This window comes from Opisthocomus hoazin, chromosome 25 (assembly GCF_030867145.1).
Source record: "Opisthocomus hoazin isolate bOpiHoa1 chromosome 25, bOpiHoa1.hap1, whole genome shotgun sequence".
NCBI lineage: Eukaryota > Metazoa > Chordata > Aves > Opisthocomiformes > Opisthocomidae > Opisthocomus > Opisthocomus hoazin.
Genome location: NC_134438.1, coordinates 8117065 through 8139616, shown reverse-complemented (window position 1 = coordinate 8139616; position 22552 = coordinate 8117065). Strand labels below are relative to the sequence as shown.

General features: G+C 58.0%; 3 protein-coding genes across 4 annotated transcripts in view; 1 reads left to right on the top strand and 2 right to left on the bottom strand.

Annotated features, from left to right (window-relative positions):
- Positions 1-458: 458 nt before the first annotated feature.
- Positions 459-10989, bottom strand: ZNF76 (zinc finger protein 76). Of its 2 annotated transcripts, none has more exons than XM_075443074.1 (15): positions 10888-10989; positions 9525-9716; positions 8134-8214; positions 7331-7408; positions 6976-7178; positions 6130-6207; positions 5580-5696; positions 5269-5344; positions 4790-4915; positions 4266-4445; positions 3760-3993; positions 2778-2920; positions 1860-2006; positions 1637-1750; positions 459-1293 (listed from the first exon to the last, which is right to left on the bottom strand). In XM_075443074.1, the coding sequence occupies exons 2-15, from the start codon at positions 9595-9597 to the stop codon at positions 1189-1191; spliced, it is 1755 nt and encodes a 584-aa protein (XP_075299189.1). In that variant the 5' UTR covers positions 9598-9716; positions 10888-10989; the 3' UTR covers positions 459-1188. The 2 variants fall into 2 exon arrangements, with proteins under 2 accessions (XP_075299189.1, XP_075299191.1); XM_075443076.1 differs by lacking the exon at positions 10888-10989 and adding an exon at positions 9916-9984.
- Positions 10990-11501: 512 nt separating this feature from the next.
- RPL10A (ribosomal protein L10a) lies at positions 11502-14946 on the top strand. Its single transcript, XM_075443138.1, has 6 exons — positions 11502-11641; positions 11766-11840; positions 11917-11997; positions 12304-12452; positions 13303-13475; positions 14740-14946. The coding sequence occupies exons 1-6, from the start codon at positions 11517-11519 to the stop codon at positions 14908-14910; spliced, it is 774 nt and encodes a 257-aa protein (XP_075299253.1). The 5' UTR covers positions 11502-11516; the 3' UTR covers positions 14911-14946.
- Positions 14947-18696: 3750 nt separating this feature from the next.
- Positions 18697-22552, bottom strand: part of SCUBE3 (signal peptide, CUB domain and EGF like domain containing 3) — a 35223-nt gene continuing 31367 nt past the window's right edge. The window contains exons 14-23 of the mRNA XM_075443006.1: positions 22425-22541; positions 22184-22345; positions 21395-21598; positions 21133-21294; positions 20702-20869; positions 20447-20608; positions 19995-20192; positions 19391-19543; positions 19127-19206; positions 18697-18942 (exon numbers count right to left, since the gene is read on the bottom strand). Coding sequence (XP_075299121.1) covers positions 18793-18942; positions 19127-19206; positions 19391-19543; positions 19995-20192; positions 20447-20608; positions 20702-20869; positions 21133-21294; positions 21395-21598; positions 22184-22345; positions 22425-22541 — 1556 coding nt within the window. The 3' untranslated portion in view covers positions 18697-18792. The remainder of the gene's footprint in view (positions 18943-19126; positions 19207-19390; positions 19544-19994; positions 20193-20446; positions 20609-20701; positions 20870-21132; positions 21295-21394; positions 21599-22183; positions 22346-22424; positions 22542-22552) is intronic.

Genomic DNA, 22552 nt, shown 5'->3' with positions numbered 1-22552 from the left:
CGCAGAGAGCCGGGCAGGGGCACGCGGCCGAGGCAGCCAGCCCAGGTCTCCCTCCCCAGCTCCGAGGGGTGCAGGAGGCATCTGCAGACGCATTTTTTTGTATTAAGTGGCAGAATTCCCTCAATCTACGCTTGCAGGAGCCCTGGGGAGAGGTAAGGCCTGATCTGAGGTTCAGGAGACAGCTCCTAGCCCCTGGGAGACACGCGCTGAGAGTTCAGAGGCTACAACGCACCCCGCTCACACCCCTCCTCAGCGCCGTTTTTGGACCATCACGGCTTTGGCGGGACACTTTCGGTCAATTCAACAAATTTCCTGGACTACTCGCTCCTCACATCTGCAGAACAGTAGTAACATCCATCCCCCACTCTGCCAGCCACTGGCCCCAGGGACCAAAAGAGAACAGGGTGCTTTTTTTTTTAACAAAAAGAAAATTATTAATTTGTTTTTTTATTTCAACTCAGTATTTACATCCAAGTCTAGCTCAGCCCCCAACAAGCACTGGTTGGCTTCGGTGGAGGGAGCGCCCTGCTCTGCCAAGGAATTTTGCTCGTGAGCGGAACGTGATGAAGAGATGGGGAATCGCTGCCGGGGCCAAGTCGGGGCGCTCACTCCGGTGCCAGGAACCCGTCACCACTCCGGACACCGCGCCCCGGACAGCTGTGACGGGGCTTCTGCTGCCCACTCGCCCCTCACCTGGGGAGCAGCCAGGAGAGGGGAGCTGTCGGTCTGTTCCTCGAGGGAGAGGGCAGGAAATGCCTCTCTGGAAAGATTTAGGACTCCCAGAGACTGCTGAAGTCTCTGTGGCTCCACCTCTGCGGCAGAAGACTGGCAGGTCTTGGAAATCTTAGCCAGGAAGGAACGAAGACACGATCTGCCATCTTCTCTGGGCAGCGGGAGTCAGCGCCCAAGCCAAGGAGCAGGGACATTGCTGCCCTGAGCCCGGGAACCAGCAGAGCCTCCAGGAGAAGGCAGCCGCCCCGTACCTCCGGCATCCCTCCACGAAGAGCCCCTCGAACAGGGTCACTCCGGCAGCCCAACGCTGCCGGCATCAGCTCTCACCCAGCCGTGGGCCCCCGACACCTCCCCTCGCCGGGGTACCGCAGCTCTCCTGCACGGCAGCCGGCCCCGAGCCAGCAGCTCCCGCTGCGCCACGGACACAGACACGGGCTGAAGACCCTCCGCAGGGTCTCAGCACCCATTCTGGGATACGGCTGCGTCCAGCGTTACTGGTTCAGGCTGGATTGCGGCTGCGGCCACGCTGATTGCTTCCTCCAGGCTCTGCTGCTCTTCTAACTAGTGGGGGAAAGAGAGAGAGCTAACGCTGGTCTCCAGAAAGGGGGGCTCTGGGGGTGCGGGCTCGCTGGGGGCAGCCCCCGGCAGGACAGCGCTACAAGGGACGGGCAGCGGGTGACACGGGGAGAATGCAGCAGGGCAAAGTGCAGAGAGACATGGCTACGATGGGGAAAGGCTGTTTACAAAGGGGCGTCCTGCAATGCAGGGAGCACGTCCCTGCTCTCCTCCACGCACAGGGCATCCGGGAATTAGGGAGCAAGCACCCTGGGCAAGAGGGTGAGTGCTGAAGGCCGTGGGTGGGTGGGCGGGGGAAGGCAGGGGAGCACGGCAGGAGCTGCGGTACCTGCACTGCCATGTGGGCACCGTTGGCGGTAGCCAGCAATGCCACCTGCTGCTGACGGAGGGACGCGAGGGCTGATTCCTCGGACGTGACTGCCCCAGAAGGAACTACGGTCACCTAGTGAAAGTTAAGACAAAAACCAACCACGTTTTAAAAGAAAATGCAGTTCCCTTCCAGCAGGCTGTTTCTCCGCAGGGAAAAGGGAAGGCCCCGGTTTTGTCCATACCGGCTGCGTCTCGGTGCCGTCGGTGTTGGCCGCAGTCACGGTGTCACCACCCACCAGCTCCTCCTCGGGCACAGCCAGGGCACCGCTCTCGGTCACCATGCCGATGGCACTGCCCAGGGCCTGCAGGTCTTCCTGTGACAAAGGGACCTGCGCGGGATAAGAGCGGATGCCCTCAGCCCGGGTGGCTTCTCACGAAGCCTTACGCAACTCCCGAGTTTAGTAACACAAAGGTCTCAGCAAGGATGAAACCTTCTCCCCCTCCTCTGCACGCAAGGCCTTGGGCACGGAGAACTCCACGGACTTTGCCCAGGGTCATGGACAGAATCGATGGAGAACTCGCAGACCTCGAGCCTCCAGCCCTACCCCCTCTGCCACACCTGCCCTTCCCATTTAGCACCTTCTCTCCCAGCTCCGAAGCGACAGCGCATCGCTGCAGCAGGGAGCATCTCGGGCTAAGAGGAAACCAGCGCTGCTCGCGCAGCTGCTTCCTCTGCCCCGTGCCACAGAAGGGAGTTTTTCCCAGTCAGCACACGGGCAGCTGGTAGAGGGAAGTACAAGAAAAGCACTGCTCCATACAAACGATGAAAAAACAGTCTCCAAATCCAGCCTGTGTCAGCAGAGATGGGGAGCTGCCTCTCGACAGCTGTCTGGGAGGCAAGGGCTGCCAGGCCGCAAGACCCCAGCCAGCAAGAAGGCGCATTGGGGACCAGAGGCCTGCTCTTCACACCCCACATCAAGGCTGCTGCAGCAAGGCAAGGCTGAAAGGAGGGAGCCCTCGTGACAGGCAGAGCCCGCGGAGCCCCAGGGTCTGTTTTAGGCTGAAAAAAGCCTTACAGAGAGCACCAAGGCTGAGTAGAAGCAGAATCTCACTCAGTTAACAGCTGGCCTCCACGTGCTGGAGGCTGTCTGTGTCCGTACCTGCTCCGTCCCATCCTGAGAGATAAGCGAGACCTGCATAGGCATACCATCATCATCTTCCTCTTCCTCTTCATCTTCCTCCATCTCTGACAGGAAAGCGATATGCTGGCTCTTCAGGGGGGAGCCTCTGTCGGCAGCAGCAGCTGAGTCAGGGGAGGGGAGGAGCACAAGGGGTGAGAGCAGTGCTCATCAGAGCTGAAACACACACCCGCCCGGGGGGACCTGCCTGGAGGGCCAGCACGGAAGAGCACCGGATCATGATGACAACAGCCCAGTGTCGCATGGGAAGAGGGGTCTTTACCACTCCCCGCACTACACAACGGGCAGGAGTCGGTTCCCAACCCGTGACAGTCCAGCAGAGGGCTAGGAGGATGATGAGGGGACTGGAGCATCTCTCCTATGAGGAGAGGCTGAGGGAGCTGGGCTTGTTCAGCCTGGAGAAGAGAAGGCTGAGACGGGACCTCAGAAATGCTGATAAATATCTCCAGGGTGGGTGTCAGGAGGACGGGGCCAGACTCTTTTCAGTGATGCCCAGCGACAGGACAAGGGGCAACGGGCACAAACTGAAGCAGAGGAAGCTCCAGCTGAAGATGAGGAAGAACTTCTTCCCTCTGAGGGTGACGGAGCCCTGGCCCAGGCTGCCCAGGGAGGCTGTGGAGTCTCCTTCACTGGAGATATTCCAGCCCCGCCTGGCCACGGTGCTGTGCAGCCTGCTCTGGGTGACCTTGCCTCAGCAGGGGGGTTGGACTGGGTGACCCACAGAGGTCCCTTCCAACCCCTGCCATGCTGGGATTCTGTGACCATGGGGAGCCCTTTTCTCTCATCTGTGACAGACCTGGGTTCGAATGGGGGAGGCAGGAGGCCACAGCACAGACCCAGCTCTGAGAGCAGAGCAGCTGCAGGCCCTCCCTGTCATCTCTCTCCCCTTTGCCGCACAGCCCGACCCAAGTCTGCCGCAGGGCACGGCAGAGTGGCTGCTCACCCTCCAGCTGCTGCTGTTCGTAGAGGGCCTGTTCGCTCTCCTCCGTGGCCTCCAGCTCGCCGTGGCTGCTGCGCTTGTGCATGGCCAGCGTGGAGGTCTGGCGGTAGGTCTTCCCACAGCTACTGCAGGTGTAGGGCTTGCAGTGCGTGTGGACCACATGGTGCTTGTAGAGGCTGGAGTACTCTGTGAAGCGCTTGCCACAGCCCGGCACAGTGCATAGGTACGGCTTCTCTCCTAGGGCAGAGGCCACAGAGCAGAGCTTAAGCCACTCGTCCTCCTCATGCTCTGGGAAGGGATTCCCCATCAAGAGGGAATGGCTGGAGACAAACCACTGGAACAATAATCAAGCCAATAAAGCAATTCCTCTTTCCTTTAACTCCCTGGCTACCCCCAGATCTACCCCTGCAATGCCTGGCCTGGAAATGACCACCTCAGCCCCACACATCTCCCCGCCATCAGTGTGGCCGACTTACCAGGAAGGAGCCGTCTGCCTTTCACCCTCTTACCTGTGTGGATTCTCATGTGGTTCTTGTAATTGGTGGCACTGGTGAAGCCCCTTCCGCAGCTGGGCTCCGGACACATGTACGGCCTCTCGCCGGTGTGCGTTCGGATGTGAACCTTGCGGATGTTGGATGTGGTAAAAGAGCGGCCACAGCCCACGAAGGGGCACTTGAAGGGACGCTCACCTGCACAGACAGAGTAACATGGTGAGAGGCCGGCTGCAACGCAGGCACCTGCACCCCTTCCCTCCTCCACAGTATTACAACGAGACCTCAGATCGGACCCAGCTGCTGGCAGATTTCCTCTAGCAACATTGGCATCCCCACCCCTTTTGCTCTTCTGTTCGTAACCGAGTCAAGAATCCCTCGTACTACTTCCACTGCCCACCTACTTCTGTCTGAAGACAACTTCAGTTCTGCCTTGCTTCACCCCAGATACGAAAAGGCAGATCCCAGACAAAGGCTGAAGCAGTACTTTACCTCGGAGACCCTTTCGACGGGGAGCCCAGTCCCTCTCCTGCACTGCTCACCTGTGTGCGTCCGGATGTGTTTCTGCAGGTCCCCCGAGGTTTTGAAGGCTTTGCTGCACATGTCTTCTGGACACTTGTATGGCTTCTCACCGGTATGCGTTCTCACATGGCTCTTCAGCCCGTACCCTGTCCAGGAAAGAAACTACAATTAAGTTCTACAACAAGAAGGAAATAATATGGCAACCTGTGTACCAGCTCTCAGTTCACACATTTTTGAATGTCAGTCCTGTGTCTGCAAAGCTGAAGGGGAAGAAATATGCAAACAGCCTCACGCCGCCGTGGACAGCGCAGCGTCTTCCTGCAACTCCTTTAATCTGTCCACAATCAATCGACTCCCGGCAGTCTCCCATGCTGCGATACCTTCAGCAGGCTTTAAAAGCTATGCTCGTTCTGCTCTGCTGGAAAAGAGCCATGGCTGCTACTCAAGAGTGGTTTGGGCTGGAAAGAAAACAAAATTTGCTCAAACGAGAAACTGTTACCTGTAGCAAATGCTTTCCCACAGCTTGGGAAGTCGCACGTGTATGGCCGGTCACCTGTGTGAGCGCGTTCGTGTACCTGGAATAGAAAGAACAGGTCCCTAAAATGAGGTCCAAAACAAGGAGGAAGAAAAACAGCATGGAGACATATAGCTGGTGGAGGGAATGTGGAAGTCCTCTGGTGGATTTCACCTTGGCCAGGTAACACCTCTGGATCTCTCGGGGAGCCAAGCATGCAGCTCAGCCTTTTGTGTAGCAGCGTGCTGATCTGGCACCATAACACGGCGATGCCTCTGGTCTGCATGCATCTTTACCTTTAGATGGTGGGCGGTGGTATAGAGGCGGCCACAGCCTTCGTACCCACAACGGAAAGCTCTGCTGCTGACCTGCTGCCCCTTCTCGTTGCTGTGCACTTCCTCCTCCTGCAAATCCTGCCGAGAGGCGCATGGAAAACAATTCAGCGAGCTGCTACAGCAGGCTTCGCAAAGCCCACACAAATAATTTCCCTCCTTGCTACACATATTCGCTCCTCCAGTTATCCTCACAAAAACACGTTCCTACAAACACAGCTTCTACACACATCCTAGAATCATTTTGTGTATAAAATCACACGGTGCAACCCAGGTGACAGGGCAAGAGTCTAGGGACCAGGATTTCCCATTCCCACTTCTAGACTCACTGGGTGTTCTCAGACACAACTCGCCTCTCTGTGCTTCACTTCACTCATCTGTAAAACTTGCAGCCAATGTATCTGCTAACCTTGCAGGGAAGCCACAAAGCTTTTTTAATTACTAGGTGGCAAAGCGCTCTGCATCGAGAGGAGTTTGGCCTAGTCTCAGAAATGCATCACTGAAAAATTCACACCTGGGAAGGGATGTCGCTGGAGTCCTCGCTCCTCGTATGGCAGGTGTCTGTCACTCCCTCCTCTTCCTCGTCAGACACCTGCAAGTAAAGAAGCATGTGCATGTTCCTGCCTCCCTGTGCAGTGTGGAGCAGGTGAGCAACCCAAGCAGGAAGGCTTTCACGTCTGCAGTGCCACCAGAGAGCGAGGTGAGGCTGGTCCCACCACAGCAGAAAGGTCTCCATCAGCGAATGTGAACGCTGAGCACTGTACCAGCACAGTCCTGGCAGCCTCTCCTCACACACCACCAGCAAGACGGGAGAAAACGGCAGCACCCAAGACATTCAGATGGAACGCTGCAGCAACGACACGTTGGTGTCTGAAACTACTACGGTTTTTGAGGCCTTTGCCACCAAGGGGAACAGTGGTCACAACTTAGCCACTCCTGACACGTAAAAGGCTAGTCTTGATCTGTGGCCTGAATCATCTGTGGAGGAGAACATCGTACCCAGGTGGCATTATGATAAACCCAGGCAAACAGAAAGAAAACACCTACAAGGAGGGACATTTAAAGCAAGAAAAAAATCCAAGCTGTATCACAGCAGCTCTCTGCTCTTCCCAAGTCTGTGCCTGCAGCAGGGCAGGGTGGTAGGCCCAGTACTCTGCCGAGCTAGCTAGAGGGGAGAGACTGCTCCATTCTAGGTCCTTAACTGGCAGCCACCTGTCAGTGATGGCACTCACAGGAGTGAAAAACAAATATACAGAAGTACTAATGAAGGGAGGACGCTTAAAGCCCAGGCCAAAGGCGGACTACTAGACCAGCCCCGCAGTGCTGCTGGCAGACCATGAAAGCAGCGTTGTGTCCTCACCTTGCTCGTGTACTGCTCTAACGCATGAACAGTCTCGACATCAAGGGCATCATCTTCCTCCTCTCCAGCCAACGCCTCTAGCCCAGTTTCTGCCTGCACTTCCAGGATGGTGCTGCCAGGCGGCACGATGACAGGACGATGTATGTAGGCAGTGGAGCCATCTTCCAGCTGGATGGCCTCAAAGGTGCCGGGGTCATAACTTCCTGCAAGAGGAAACCAATAAAATCAAATGTAAGAGAGGTGCTGAGTGCGAGGAGCTCTTCATCTCCCTGGGCTACCTACAGCCCTCAAAATCTATGACGCTTTAGCAGCTCCTGCTCCAGCTGCCAAGGGAAAAACAGGGAACACACTTTACCTTTAGCTGTGTTGTGTACGTAGGCCATACTGCCATCTTCCAACACTACTGGCTGACCGTCTTCAAAAGCCACAGATTCTGAAAGAACAGAAGAAAAATCCACACACAGTAGGTTTCACGCAACCTTTTAAGAACAGAAAAGGGAGGTGGCATACAAGGAACTTGGGAGGGCGAAGGGAGGACTGCCCAGAGCAACAGAGTTCTTTCTACCTGCCTGTTCACACCTTATTGTGGCTGGGGAGGACTCCTCTTGCCACTCTGGTTTCTGTCACATGAAATGAATTCCCATTACCTCTCAGATTAATTAACGCCACCTCATTTCAAAGGTGACATTGGCAGATGGGCCAATGACCAAGATGACATTTCTTCCAACGATGTCCTCCCTCCTCCCCCAAACACCTACTCCAGAAGTAATATATTATCTCATAGTTCAGAGGAAATTCCTGTCCAGCTGCTCCCACACGAAACAAACTTTGTTTGGGCTCTGTAGCTGGCACAAAGACAGCCCGCAGCTTACTGGCGTTGCTTGTAGACTTGTGATCTGTCAGGCTGACAACTGTGTGAGAGCCCACAGGTGAAACAACACTTCAACATTTGCTTACATCACCAGCAAATTTGCCTTCTTGTCAGATTGCTAAAAACTTTGCAGGAAATCACATGTTCTGTGTCCTTGCTCATTCAGCCTCGAAACCACAGTCAAGAAAAAAAAATGAATGTCTTAAAGCTCGAGGCAATAAAGGAGCCTGATTGTTGGAACACAGACAATTGCAGTTACATCTACAACGTGAATTTATGGTCCTCACCTTTCTGAACTGTCACCTGATGGATGTAAGCTGTGGTCCCATCTTCAAGTTCAATGACCTGCCCTTCAATCAGCTTTTCACCTGAAACAGTTAAAAAAATGCCATCAGCACCACCGGCAGAGTCCAGGCTCTCTGGTCCCACGAGCTGTCCCCTTTGCCACATCTTCTCAAGGAAACTAGTCCCACAGCAAAACTGTTGCTTATAAGCTGTTATTTATCCAGCTTTCCCCCTGAATAGCCATAGAGGCATTTAAAGTCCCAGAAACGCTGGAGCCTCCCTTTCCTAGACAGGAGGATACAAGACAAAGAACCTCAGTCACCACTTGTTTACAAGCTGCCCTTCACAGCCCTGTGAGCCAAGAAGCAGAAGGAATGATGCACACTAAGCATTTTGGATCTAAAGCAGAAAGCAATTACACTTGTACTGGAGAAAAAAAATCACTGGGAGCTTTTAATGGCATCAGCAGGAGCCTGAAGATTTATTTTCTTCTACTTTGATGGAGGATCAGCTCTTGGAAAAAAATTATGGGACCTAAAGTGTCGGTGCCCTTGATGGGTTGTGAAGACTGGACTTTTAAAGTAACATCACTCTGAGTAACCCTGCAATAATGTTTTAGTTACCAAATTATTTTGGTGCAGAGAGGACATTGCTCTACCCTACTGTAACATGAGGAATCCAGGTTGCTTTCGCCTGGTGCACAGTTTGTGGGCACCACAAAACCCAGTGGTTTTCAAGATAGTCCAACTCCACGCACGTAATAAACTTGCAGTAAGTTCACACAGAGAAGAAAGTGAGAGCAATCCCCAGGGCACGAAGCCTTGCAACTCAACAGTCCTGCTCCGCAGGCTGGGAAACAGCGCGTTCCTCTTCTCAGGAACAGTGGGCGGTGAAAGCAGCAGCATCTCACAAACACCAAAATAAGGGCAGGTGTTGAATTTGGCACTGGTATCGCTTCAGTTAACCACCGCCAAGCTCAGCAGCCCTTTAAGTGAGGAAAGCCTGACTGTGAACCAAATTCTATGCGTCTTGGTGAAGGAAAACATCCTGTTTAGCTTCAGGGGAAGTTCTGGTTGAATAGAGTCCTGCAGGCATAGCGTGAACTCCGTTTCCCCAGTTACCCTGGGGAGAACAGGGCTCACTCTAGTCTGAACAGAACTTTCCTACAGCAACAGCTCTCCCATCTCCAGGGATTTATTTCCAAACCAGAGGCATGTTTTATTTCTGCTGCATCACTCTTTTGTACACATCTAACAGACAGGCGCCAGCTTCCTGTACAGAGCAACCATACAAGATGTTCGCGTGCCATGAGGGCACTTTTGATAAGCGTGACTTTAATTTCACAGGGTCAGTCAAGAGACTTTTAGACCTCACAGCCCAAAGGAACTGTTACCTTTGACAGCCTGCTGAACGTAGGCTGTCGTCCCGTCACTAAGGGTCACTGCTTGCAAGCCCAAGCTCTCCATCCTGCCCCGATAACTGGTCCTCAGACATGAATTTCACTTGACTCGGCGTGCTCGCAGAGAGCACCGTGACCCAGAGCAAGAGGTTTGTGGAGCAGCGAGTCGTCTTCTTTGTTGCAAGCCTTAAATAAAAAGAAAAATTCAAATTTTATTTTCTCCCAAAATACGCACGCTCACTTTTGCATACCAAGAAAGGCTTGAATGGCAAACTATTCTGGAGATTATAAAGGATCACACCAGACAACAGATGCACCCCTTCCCATACCCATGGCAGGCAGGGCTAACAACCTATTCCACAGACAAACAGGAGACAAAGCGTACCAAGCCCGTGAACTGCCAGACTCTCTTTAGAGACAGCATAAATGCCACATTCAAGCCTTTCCCATCCTCCAGCTGATCTGCAGGAAAGGCTTCGAGTACTATAAGGTCTGAACCTACAGGCTGAGGGTATCCTGTGCTGGAAGAGACAGAGGCAGGATGATGAGCTTTGGCCCTGGAAGCATCCTCATTCTCCCCTCCCTTTCCTGTCTAATTCCCAGCTTTCTGAGGAACAGAATATGAGGTGATAAGCAAATGATGTTAAAACGCCCCACCAGAACATTTTGCAAAAGAGGCAATCTGCTGATAGATTATCTTTAACAGCAGCTGCAGTGCATTCTTGGTGAGTAATCTCTGAGATAGTCTAGTATTTTACCGTTTTGATTTCCACGAAGGAGTCTGACCGCCCTGTCTGTCACGGCAGCACCCAGGCTCAGCGCTGCGCTGCGAGCCCTCGACCCCCAGTGCTCCCTACTCCAGACAGCTCCTCTCCAGCAGCAGCAGGCTCTGCCTGCCCTCAGGGCTGACACCTCCCCGCAGGCACTGCAGCTCGTTCCCCAGCGAAGGCTCCTTCCCAGCAGGGTCGCTGGGGAACCGTGGCCCCTCCGAGCTGCCATGGCTGCCACGCAAACCCATGCCAGCGCTGCTGGAGGGGCCGCCAACCCCTGGAAGGGAGGGGGCAGGCGTTGCATGAGGAAAACCGGGTGCAGGCTGCGGTGCGAAGTCCCCCGGGGGGGTGACAGGAGCCGTGCCTCCCGCGTCAGGGCGGGCTGGGGACATGGCAGGGCCCGGCGCCATGGCGAGCCCTGAGGGGAGCGGCAGGGCAGGCCCAGGTGCCCCGCGGGTGGCGGGGAGACGCGGCCCGGCTGGTGCTGGCCAGGGGGACGGCGGCAGCAGCTCGCCGGGGCCCGGCTGCCCCTGGGCCGCCATCTCCCCCCGTCCCCTCAGGCCTCCCCCACCACCACTGGCACCGACCTGAGGAAACCCGCCGGGGCCGAGTCCGCCGCCTGACCGCCATGCACCGGGGCCCGGGCCCTGCTCGCCCCGCCCTGCCCCGCAACCCGCATAGCGACACCGCTCACCGCCGCGCCTCACCCGCCCCCAGCCCGTCATCCAGGTTCCGGGGCACCATGGCCCCGCCCCCAGAACCGGCCTGGTGGGGACCCGTTTAGGACGGGCGAGCCGCTGGGCGGCCAACGCGCATGCGCAGTGCCGACATTGAGGCCGGGAGGCTGCGCTGGGCCTGGCGCAGGCCCCTGCATGGCGGTGGGCAGCGCGGGCCTCCGCGCAAATAAAGTGAATAACGCGGATTTATGGCGCCCAGGCGTTGCGGGGGAGCTCCTCACGCAGCGGCTGCTGAGGGGAGGCCGGGGCTCCGTCCCCTCGTCAGCGCGCTGCGGAGCCAGGGAGGAGCTCCCGGCTTGGTTCTCTGAGCCAGGAGGCAAAGAGACCGCCGGCGGGCGTTTAACAGGGAAGGAGATGCAGGCAGGGAACTGCCCGCCGAGGGGAGCCGGTACAGCGCCGGAGCCACACGCCGCTGCTCCTGGCATGGCGGCCGCGCACCGACACACCCAAGATGGCGACCAGGCCGTGCCACTCCCAAGATGGTGACACACAACGCCACACCCCGCCGCTCCCAGCATGGCGCTAGTCTCGCGAGATTCTACCCCTATATACGGCCCGCAGGCCGCGGCTTTCCCTCTCGGAGCCGGCCCGCCGCCGCCATGAGGTAAGTGCAGGCCCCACCGCCGCCATCAGCCGCCATCCGCCCCGGGGGCTGCCCGGGGGACCCGCACCCCCTCTCCCCGCGGCAGCCCCCGCCCCTGAGCCCGCGTCCTTGTTCCCCCCCGCAGCAGCAAGGTCTCCCGCGACACGCTGTACGAGGCGGTGAAGGAGGTGCTGCAGGGCAGCAGGATCAAGAAGCGCAAGTAAGAGCCGGGCAGCGGGACAGGGCCAGGCCCGCGGCTGGGGCCTCCCCCCACGCCGCCTTCCCTTTCCCCTCAGGTTCGTGGAGACGGTGGAGCTGCAGATCAGCCTGAAGAACTACGACCCGCAGAAGGACAAGCGCTTCTCCGGCACCGTCAGGTTGGCCATCTCCTCGCTCCCGACCCAGCGCTTTGCCGCCCGTCATGGCGGGGGCTGAACCGCTCGGGTAGTCCAGAGTGGCCCGGCGACGCGCGGGCGGCTGGACGGACCCTTACCCTGGGTCTTAAAACATAGAGGGGAGGTGCGGGGGGGCCGCTGCGCTCTCCCCACCGGCCTGCCCGAGGAGGTAGGTTGGCGGCGGTGGAGGAAGATGCCCAGGCTCTGCGATAAGGTATCTCCATGATGGCTCCCATGGTGGCGTTCTGGTCGTAATAATCCATAGTAATCCGGATCTTCTGTCCCCAGGCTGAAGTCAACCCCGCGGCCCAAGTTCTCGGTGTGTCTGCTGGGGGACCAGCAGCACTGCGATGAGGCCAAGGCGGTGGACATCCCGCACATGGACATAGAGGCTCTGAAGAAGCTCAACAAGAACAAGAAACTGGTGAAGAAGCTGGGTGAGCGGTGCCGCGGCTCGGGAGGGCTGGGTGGTTTGTTCTCGGGTTTCTGTGTTGTGGTTTACTGCAGGGAACAGAAAGCTGACCAGAGTCAGCCTGAAGTGCAGAAACCTCTCCAGAAACAACCAGGAGAGCAGAGAGCCCATTACTGGTGTAGGAGGTCTGGCAGGTCAGCCCTGTGGGAGCAGGGTCGATCACCCTGCGCCTGGGGGGAGGGAAGGGGTGCAGGAGGACATTCCTGTCTTGCTGGGGGTTGCACTGGTGGTCCTCAGTCTCCTGGGTGGGGGGCTGGAGTGCAGCAAAAGCTGAGTAAAGCTGGAAGCAGAAGTTGGCTTTAGTCCTGCAGTACCGAGATGAACAAGGAAATTTGCTTATCTGCACTTGGTAAGAGAGAATCCTTCCCTCCCTGCGAAGCCAAAGCTGTTCTGATCCATCCCCTGCACAGACTGGGAGAACTTCCCGCTCAATCCCCAATTAGCCATGGAACCATACGCGATTAGGAAATGACATAGGATACCACGGCTGTTCGCTGAGCCTCTGAAGTGCACGATATGTCTGTCTGTCCACCCACATGTGCACAGGCTCCTGGCAGAGGTTTCCTCAGGGAAATGAGCCGTACGCGTTTGCGAGGGTGCTGCAGGATGTGCCGCTGGGCGCTGGTGGGCTTGGCTGGCGTGACAGGAGCAATTCCTAGTGTGAAATCAGGAAAACCAGCTTCGGGTCGGCTCAGCAGGCTCCGAGGATGTGGAAACGCGCGTGTCGGGGGGAGATGGAGCAGCGTGGTCTCAGCCGCGCCGTTGGTTTCAAGCTCAGTGAAGGGTCCGTCCTTACCTGCGGGTTCTCCTCACAGCTAAGAAGTACGATGCCTTCCTGGCTTCCGAGTCCTTGATCAAGCAGATCCCTCGGATCCTGGGTCCAGGCCTGAACAAAGCCGGCAAATTCCCTTCTCTCCTCACTCACAACGAGAACCTGGTGGCCAAGGTTGATGAGGTCAAATCGACCATCAAATTTCAGATGAAGAAGGTAAAGCAGGGCTTTCCCCCTCCGAGGCAGCTGCGTCCCCAAGGGCTGGTGGTGACGGGTAGTGGCTGCTGTCTCCCGGCTGGGCTGTAGGTGTCCCTCGCGTGTCGGTGACCATCTCCTCCATTGGGAGACAGGACCCGAAGTGTTCAGCTGCTGGCTGGGAGGGAGGAGGAATTCCTCTGTGGTTGAAAGATCTGAGAGCGAATGATTAGGAGCTTGGATGTCTCGGTGCTGAGCACCATCGGTGGTAATTAACGCGCTGGAAGTGGGTGACACTTGCAGGGTGGGGCGCAGGCATCCCCCCCCTCGCCCCCCCAGTCTGTGCACGCAGCAGTGCTTTGCCGGAGGCGAGCTCGGGGCTTGACTCCGCAAGGGAACTGCGGAGCGGCTCTGCCGAGATCCACTCCTGCTGGCAGGAGATGCCAGGCACGCTGCCTCCCCCAAACCAAAATAACCCCGCTCCGGCATTTTCATCTCGTGTCAGCAGTCCGAGCGCGGCTGGCTCATGGGTGTTGCTCAGAATTAACAGCTCTGCTGGCTGAGGTGCATCCTTGGGCTCCAGCTGATCCGGGCCTGAGGGCACAACAACTGGGAGGACACAGCCAATCTGATAGTTAGCAAATGCTGAAGCACTTGGAGTGACTGAGCTAACGATGTCCTGACACTGGGCCTGTCGGCTCGCTCATAAATCCTCTCATCTTCAGCCCGCGGGGAGCACTGGCTTACAGGCTTCTCGGGGAGGCTGGCAGGCGGAGGCTTGGCCTCTCTCTGCCCTGTGTGCCCAAAGAAAGGGCTGATGGCTGGAGCCCAAATTGGAAAGTGAAGCTGGCACTTCGTGGGGAGCTGATGGCCTGCGCGGACTGCAGGGCGCGTGCCAGGGCCGCCTCGCGAGCAGCCCATGGGAGCGGAGTTAAACCTGAGGTCTGTGCCGGTGCAGCACGGCTCGTTGCACCGCTTCCTGCTGTCCCCATCTCCGAGTCGCCTTTGTGCTCCGAGGACGCCAGACCTGCCAGTGCTGGCGTTCAGAGGCGGCACCCGGGTGCCACCAGACACATTCACGGGTGCCAGGCAGAGTGAGCCCTGTGGGAACACCCGTGGAGAGGCTGGAGGAGTCGTGTCCAGCTGCCAGAACAGGAGATAACTTCATACCCTGCTGGGCTGAGATCAGGGCTGGGCGGTTTCGTCAGTCACTTAGCTCTAATCTTTTGATTTCCCTGCAAAACCTTTTACCTGTGTGAGTGACACTGGTGTCGGTGTCCCCCAGGTGCTCTGCCTGGCTGTGGCTGTTGGTCACGTGAAGATGACAGAGGACGAGCTCGTCTACAACATCCACCTGGCCATCAACTTCCTGGTGTCCCTGCTGAAGAAGAACTGGCAGAATGTGCGCGCTCTGTACATCAAGAGCACCATGGGGAAGCCCCAGCGCCTGTACTGAGGGGGCAGCAAGAATAAACTTCTAGGATGACCCACAGCTGTGTCTTGGTTGTGTTCCTCCAGAGGGAAGGGTTTGGGATGACAGCGGGAAAGGCCTCGTGTGCTGCGTTGGGGTGCTGGGGGCAGGAATTTGAGTGGAATTTCTGAGGACAGTGGGGCAGGGGGGGAACCAGCTCCTCTCACATCCGCAGCTTGCGGTGGTCAGCACGGCTGCGGGCCTGCAGAGCCCCTGGGCAGTTGTCCCCGTAGCCCCAAGCCCCCCACTCACCCACCAAGGGAACCCTTACCTTGCGCTGCCCTCTCCCTGCTCTGGGGGAAGGGGCTGGGGGCACTCGCGTTTATCTTCTGCTGCCCCCTCGCACTGACCAATGGCCGGGATCCCACCCAGCAGCAGCTCATCAGGGCCTGATGGGCATCTTCAGCTGGTCCCAGTTACCCACCGGATCTGGAGGGGTGGGGGGTGCTGGGAGGTGCCGAGCTGCTGCTCTGCGAAGGGGCTGAGGTAAAGAGTTTTCTGCCCCCTCTGCTTCCCTCTGCACTAGTCCCCTTCCAATTCCTTGTTCTGGGCTAAAAATGAGATGTGTTGCATCTAATTAATGTATATAAATAAATACATTGTGTGGTGACGGGCGAGCTTATGGAAATGTGGAGGATTTAAGCTTCTGGGGGGAAAAAAAACCCCTATGCCCCTGAAAAGAGCTCGTTTTCGCAGCCGAGGGAAGAAAACAATGAAAACAGCTTTGGGTCCTGCTGTTCGAAACCTTTAAAATAAGCATCAGAGCCAGTTTCCGAAAGATCAACACAACACCAAGAAATTCCATTTAATAATTAAAAAAAGACAATACAAAATGCAAACATTTCTTTGTACAAAGTTCAGATACGTTTTTTTTTCTTTTAATTAAGTGCAAATAACTTCATGAACTACATCTTTGTCATTACTTGAATCGTTTTTTGCTGGAGATGGTAAGTCGTGGCCCACGGCAAAAGGCAGATATAAATATTCCAACGTGAAAAAAAACCCCAAAACCCAACAACCCTCGCTTATGTTCACCGCGTCGAAACATTCAGTACCTCCGAGGTGGCCGACGATGCGGTTTTCAGCCTTTCAAACCTTTTCTGAGTCGTGGGTGGGGGTGAAGAGAGGGGCCGAGCTGCGCTGGGGGGGGGTTCTGGTGGCCCCGGGGACTTTTTTTTGGGGGGGTTATCTGAGATCTTTGGTGAAAGGAGGGCGAGGAGACGTCACTGGGTGTCTCTGGCCGTGACGGGAGGAGGTGCTGCCCTTCCACGTGGCTTTAGGGGTGCGGAGGTGACCGCGGTGGCTCCGGCAGCCCCCATCCTAGCGGGGTCCCAGTGACAGCAGCCCCGCCGTTAAATCACGAAGAATTAATCAACTCCTCGGTGAGCACGAGCAGCTGCGGCGCACCGGGGCCACCGCAGCGGGGTTGGTCCTTCCCAGGTTGTTTTTATTTTTGCTTTTGTCGGGTTTTGTTTTCTTTTTAATTCTTCTAAATATGAAAGACCATTTCAACGGTCACCGCTCTGCTGCAACTGCCCCAGAGCGATAAAAAAACCCCCTCCAAATCCCCGCAACAGCTTTTATGCATCAAAGCAGCTGCCTTCAGACACCAACCAAGCGACAAACAGCTCAGCCCGCAGATGCGGAGCTTCCAAACAGGCTGGGAGCCGGGCGGCAGGAGGGGCGAACGCACAGCTGGGATGAATCAGGACAGACTTTTCCAACCGGCGCATCTCAGGGACAAACCTCAGCCCCCTTTGCCAGCACTCACCCAGCCCGCAGCCCCTAACGGAGCCCAGAAGAAGCTCCCGGGGTGCTGGGGTGGCACAGATTGAGGAGGGAAAACACGAGCGAGCGGCTGCCTCCTGGTTTTGACAAGGACGGACCCGGGGGGGATGCACAGAGAAATAAATAATGGGGTCATGAAGAGCAGGGCTCACCCCAGATGTGCTCGAGGGGACACCGAGAGACAAGCAGGGATGGGGATGGGAGGGGACCTGCCACCAGGAAAGCCGTAGGCAAGCCAACCACGTTTAGTCCTGGCAGCTCCAGGTCTTTGAGAGGATGAAGGTGGGATGAAGGCGTAGGAAGGTGACAGCAGAGAGGGGAGCAAGGGTTGGGGAGGAGGAGGAGGGGTGACCGGTGGCAGCAGTTGTCTGTCCCCGGGGGTCCTGTCCGGTAGAATGAAGATGGCAGGGGGGACAAACCCATGGGTGACGTCCCCCCGGCCATTGTCCCCAGCCGCACCCGTCTGCGAAGCTGGGAGAGGGCAGGCGGTGGTGGAAGGGGGGTGACAAGATGGGGTCCCCCCGGGATCCACGCCCTGGTGAGGGGCTCCCGCAGCATCCCGGCAGGACGAGCACGTGTGGAGGGACAGAGCCAAAAGCACCAGAAGGGACTTGGTGGAAGCACAAAGCTTCCCCAGAACCGGGGAGGGTGCAGACCTCCACACCTGGGGGAGAGATTTTGGGGCTGAGTGGAGGGGCAGCTCCCCCCTCCTGCCAGCGTGCCCCCTGGCCCCTGCCTCGGCTCTGCCCCGGGCCTTGGCTCATCCCTGAGCCCCTGCAGGGAAGCAAAACAGTTCACGACAAGCAGGTGACGGCAGAGTTTTGCGTCCTCCTCGCCATGGGGCTTCAACAACCCACAAACCCTGGAGAATCAGCCCGCAAGCACACAGCCACTGCGGCCGGGCCGAGCCGCCTCGAACCCCCTGCAAAAACTCACCCCGTCACGTGCTGAGCAGGAGAGGCACCATCTGCCCCCTCCAACGGGGGCTCTTAGCGGGGACAAATGCGGCAGAAAAGGTTGCAAGGCCTGAAAACGGCATCCCGCCGGTCAGCGGCAGCCCAGTGCTGGGTTTGCTTCGGGTGGGTGGGGTGGTTTTTTTTTGTCGCAAACGCACATTCTCATTTCTCAGGCAGGTATAAATATTGTCGTTTCTAGTAGAAAAAAACCACTTCCCTCTAAATAATATAAAGAAGACTCAAATGATTGCACTTAATACATATGAAAAAGGTAGAAAGGAGGATATCCTAGTGCACAAACATTTACTTCTGCTCTTCACAAAGCTTGCTTTTCCGAGTTACTCTTTGGCAGAGCTTGTAAGAAAGTCTGGTTTCTTGGCACAAGTGTCTGGGGTGTGTGTGGGGGAAAACCGAACCCAGCTGAAAGTCTTTCTCCTTTGCTCCCTGTTTTCTCCCGTGCAGCCAGACATTGTTCTCCGGGAACGTGGCTTGGCTACGCTTTCCTCCCAGCGCCAGCGCGGCTCTCCGGCGAGACGGCCACTGGAGCCACCACGGTTGCTGTTCGCTTTGCCGATCTCTCCTTTAAATTTTCTTTTGAATCAAGTATGCTTGCTTAAAATTCTTTTTCCCCCGATCTCTGCAAAGCGATGCTGATACCCAGGCGCTGTGAGAAATACGGCGTTACCTTCTTGCCATCCTCTGCAAAAGGGCTCGGCGGGGCTGCGGCCGGTGCCAGCCCCGTGGGCTGCAAGATCGATGGCCCCCGCGATGTCTCGGGCTGCCGGTGGCACTGGGGAACGGGGACAGACCTGGCATAAAGGAAACCAAAGGGAGGACAGAGGCCGGCAACAGGACCAGCTCCTCGGTTTCCTAAGATGAAGAAGCTGCTTTGGAGGCAAGGGGTGGCTTCGCCGGCGGCTGGATGAGACCGGAGCATCCCCTCCCGGCCGGAGGCATGGCTCTGTGGGGAGTGGCGGAGAAATCGTGAGGGGACATCTGCGGGGCGAGAGTGGCAGTCCTGCCGGCGCCGAGCGGAGGAAGGAGAAATTCGGAAAGGAGAAGGAAGGGAGAAGAGGTTTTCCTTGGCTGCGGGGCGGCCCGGGGTTGGCGGGGGCGCGGGGGGCTATTTGTAAGGCCGGAGGAAGCTGGAGACTTTGGAGCGGAGGAGTTTGATGAAGGAGCGGGGCAGCATCTCCTTGTGTTTCTCTGTGTACTTGAAGTAGTTCTGGGGGTGCGCCAGCACGTCGAAGAAAGCCTTGATGAGCTTCTTGTCCTGTCAAGCCAAACCGGGGGGGTGGGGGGGTCACCATCCCACCCCGTGCTCCTCTCGTGGCGGCTCTGAACCAAAGCCATGAACACAGCGGGGGCACGGGGGGCCCACCCGAAAAGAAGGATGCTCCCGCACGGCAGCGTCCCCGGAGCCCCGGGCAGCGAGGACCCGGAGGGGACAGGCTCACCTTGAGGATCTCCTGGTGGTTTTCGGAGGCGTAGAGCCTGCCGTCCCGCACGATGTCCTCCACCAGCTGCTCGTAGTCCTCTGCAACACCCGGCCGAGAAACACGGTCAGGGCGTGAGCTGTCACTTGTCCCCAAACCTCTGGTCCCCATCTCTGAGTCCACTCCCCCCCAAATACACTGGAGGTGTGAACTGGGGGTGACCCGGGTACGGCACTGGGCCCCCCCCTGCAGCAGCGTGCCGGGACGGTGTCCCCCTGCGCTCACCGTCGTAGGTGACGTAGGGGATCTGGAAGCCCCGGGCGCTGTTGGCTTCGCTGGTTTTGAAGTTGATCCAGAGTTTCCGAGAGCGGGCGGTGAAGGCGATGGGCCTCTCGTAGGTCTGGCACGTCTCGTAGGTGGTGATGGAGGATGGGGAGGCTGCGGGGGGACGGCGAGGGGCCCGTGTGATGCTGAGTGCCCGTCAGCGGAGCTACCGTCAGCTTTGCTGTGCTCGAATGCTCAGGGCGAAGAGGGGCACCAGGGATGGGGACTGCCCGTGTCTGGCAAGGCTGAGCCCCCCCCGACCCTCACGTTACATACCTGGGGCGTTGTTATTCCTTCCTTGCTCTGAGAAGCTCCAAATGGGGCTTTCTGCCCCCAGAACAAGTGCTGAGACCCAGGTGTGCAACCCAGCCCACGCTTAGCCCATGCACATCACCTTGATCCAGCAAGTCACCGGGGAGGCAGGGCGATGCTGACCCCCCCCCAGTTCCCCCAAATCCCCTCCCGCCGCCCAGGGACGCGGCTCTCTCCCTTCGCACCAGGCAGCGCTGCCAAACCCCAGCCTTTTCCTCCCCTGGCTCCTCCCGTGAGCACCACGGTTACCTACAGTTTTTCCGCATGACCAAGACGTCGCCACACTCGTCCTCGGAGGGGAGGAAGATCTCCGGCACCACGATGAGGATCTTGCGCTTGGGCGGCGGGTTGATGTTCCAGGTACACTCCACGTTGGCGGGGTAATTCCCTGGGTAGTTGGGGGACTCGATGTAGCCCGTGTATTCACCCAGCTCTCCCCCACACTGCCGATCTGCAAGGCATGGAGAGCCGGTTAAACTGGGAACCAGTGGCATGGGCACTGGGATAGGAGAGGTTTACGGGGCGAGGGGAAGGATGTTCTCTATTAGCACTGCTCCACGCATCCCTCCACGCCTGCCTCCTGCACGCACAGAGCACAAAAATGACACATAACTCTATTTTAAGGGATTTAAAAATAATTTTAAGGAAGGACCCCAGTTCACGCCATACCTGTCCCCCCCCTCCATCGCACCCCAGCTCGCCTACTTTTGCACTGGGACACAGAGGTGGAGCCGTCGAAGTCGGTGGTGGTGTTGCCAGGACAGGTGATGCAGTAATTCTGCCGAAAATCGGGTTGGTAGGTGCCCACGGCGCAGCGGATGCAGCGATGGACGCTGGTGTTGTAGTAATGCCCAGGGGAGCACTGGACTGGGGAGGGGGTCAGAGAGCAAAGGGAGCTGCGTCAGCCACCGACACGGCCCCGCTGGGTGCCCCCCTCCCCGGGGACCGGCTCCAACCTACCCTTGGTGTCGCAGTCCTGGAAGGAGAGGGCTCCCTCGTGACGGGTGCTGAGCCCCCCGCCGCAGGGGAAGCAGAGCGTCCGCCCCACCTCCGACTGGTAGGACCCGCGCGGACACGGCTGGCAGGGCTTGAAGCCATCGGCCGAGTGCTGGCCTGGGGGACACTGACCTGCGGGCACAGGCGTCGCTCAGTCCTGGCACCCGGCGTGCCCCAGGCTCCCCCACCCCATGCCCAGCTCCTCTCCCCCCAGCCTTGGCAGCACCGATAAATCCCGAGCAAGCGCTGCCCTTCCTTGGGGGCCCCTCTAAATGCCCAAAATAGCATCTCCTGCGGGTCCTGGGGATGCTCAGGGCTTTCACCTCCTCTGGATGGGGGCTGATGGTTGAGGCTGCAGCCCTGGACATCCTGGGTCTCGCTCCCGGCCCCCTTACCCGTGCAGCCGGTGATGTTGGTGGCTCCCACCGGCCCGAAAGCATCACCGCGGGGACACAGGTCGCAGGAGAGCTGCCCTTCCTTCTCCTGGTAGGTGCCGGGAGGGCAGGGCACGCACTGTTCCGTCTGGCCGTGGTAATACGTTCCCTGTGAGCAGCTAACTGAGAGCCAGGGGGGACGTCAGCGATGGGACTGGGGGGCTGTCACTGCCAGGGGGGACACGGCTGGTCCCCACCCCAGGCACCCCGCGATGCTCCTTACCACACTTGCCGCCCAGGCGCTGCTGGCCCGGTCCGCAACTCTCCTGCCGCTCCGGGGCCACGCTCAGCTTCCTCGCCACCTCGTACTCCATCCCTGCGAAGCGGAGCAGGAACCGCTCCTGGTTGATGGATTTCTTCAGGGCTTTGATGGCCGACTTCAGCTTTTTCTCCACTCTCTGTCGCAGGCAGTGCAGGTTGCAGCTGGCTGGGGGTGCAGGGGGGAACAGCGGGAGGTTTTGGGGGGAAACGGGGATGCAGCAAGAAGGGATGGATGGAGAGGGAAACCCGGCGGGATTAAAATCATCTCCCAAATGCACAGCTACAAGCGCTGCCCAGCATATCCCAACCTGGTATGGGATAAGGACTGGTTCAGCTCTCCTTGCTGCACAGTGATGGCATCATCCCCTTGGTCCCACCACCATCCCCCTGGTCCCACCACTGTCCCCCTGATCCTACCACCGTCCCCCAGATCCCACCACCATCCCCTTGGTCCTATCACCATACAATCCTGCTCCCACCACCATCCCCCTGATCCCACCACCATCCCCTTGGTCCTACCACCATCCCCCTGCTCCCACCACCATCCCCCTGCTCCCACCACCATCCCCTTCGTCCTATCACCATACATCCCTGCTCCCACCACCATCCCCCTGATCCCACCACCATTCCCTTGGTCCTACCACCATCCCCCTCTGATCCTACCGCCATCCCCCTGGTCCCACCATCATCCCCCTGGTCCCACCACCTCTGCTTGCACCCAAGATGGGCCAAGCCAGCGCGCTGTGCCCACCTGTGATCTCCTCTGGCTTGATCTCCGCCTCGAACTCCAGCGTGATGCGCGTCACCTCCTTGTTGGAGGAGTTGCGAGCCCGGCGGCCCTTTCCTTTCTTGGACGAGTCGCACTTGAGGTTGACGAAGGCGACCTGGCAGTCGGAGCAAGGCGCCGAACCGCCTGCGCGCATGAGGACAGGTCAGCACCCTGTCCCTCCTGGGGGAATGGGCATCCCTGCCACCCCCACATCATGCCTCACCTTGCGCCCCAGCCTTCCCGGCTTCGTCCTGCTTGCCCTTGGCCCGCGGGTGCAGGTAGCACTTGGCATCCTTGATCTTGAAGGAAGCCTTCTGCTTGATTGGCGCAGTGGCAGTCTCTAAAGGAAAG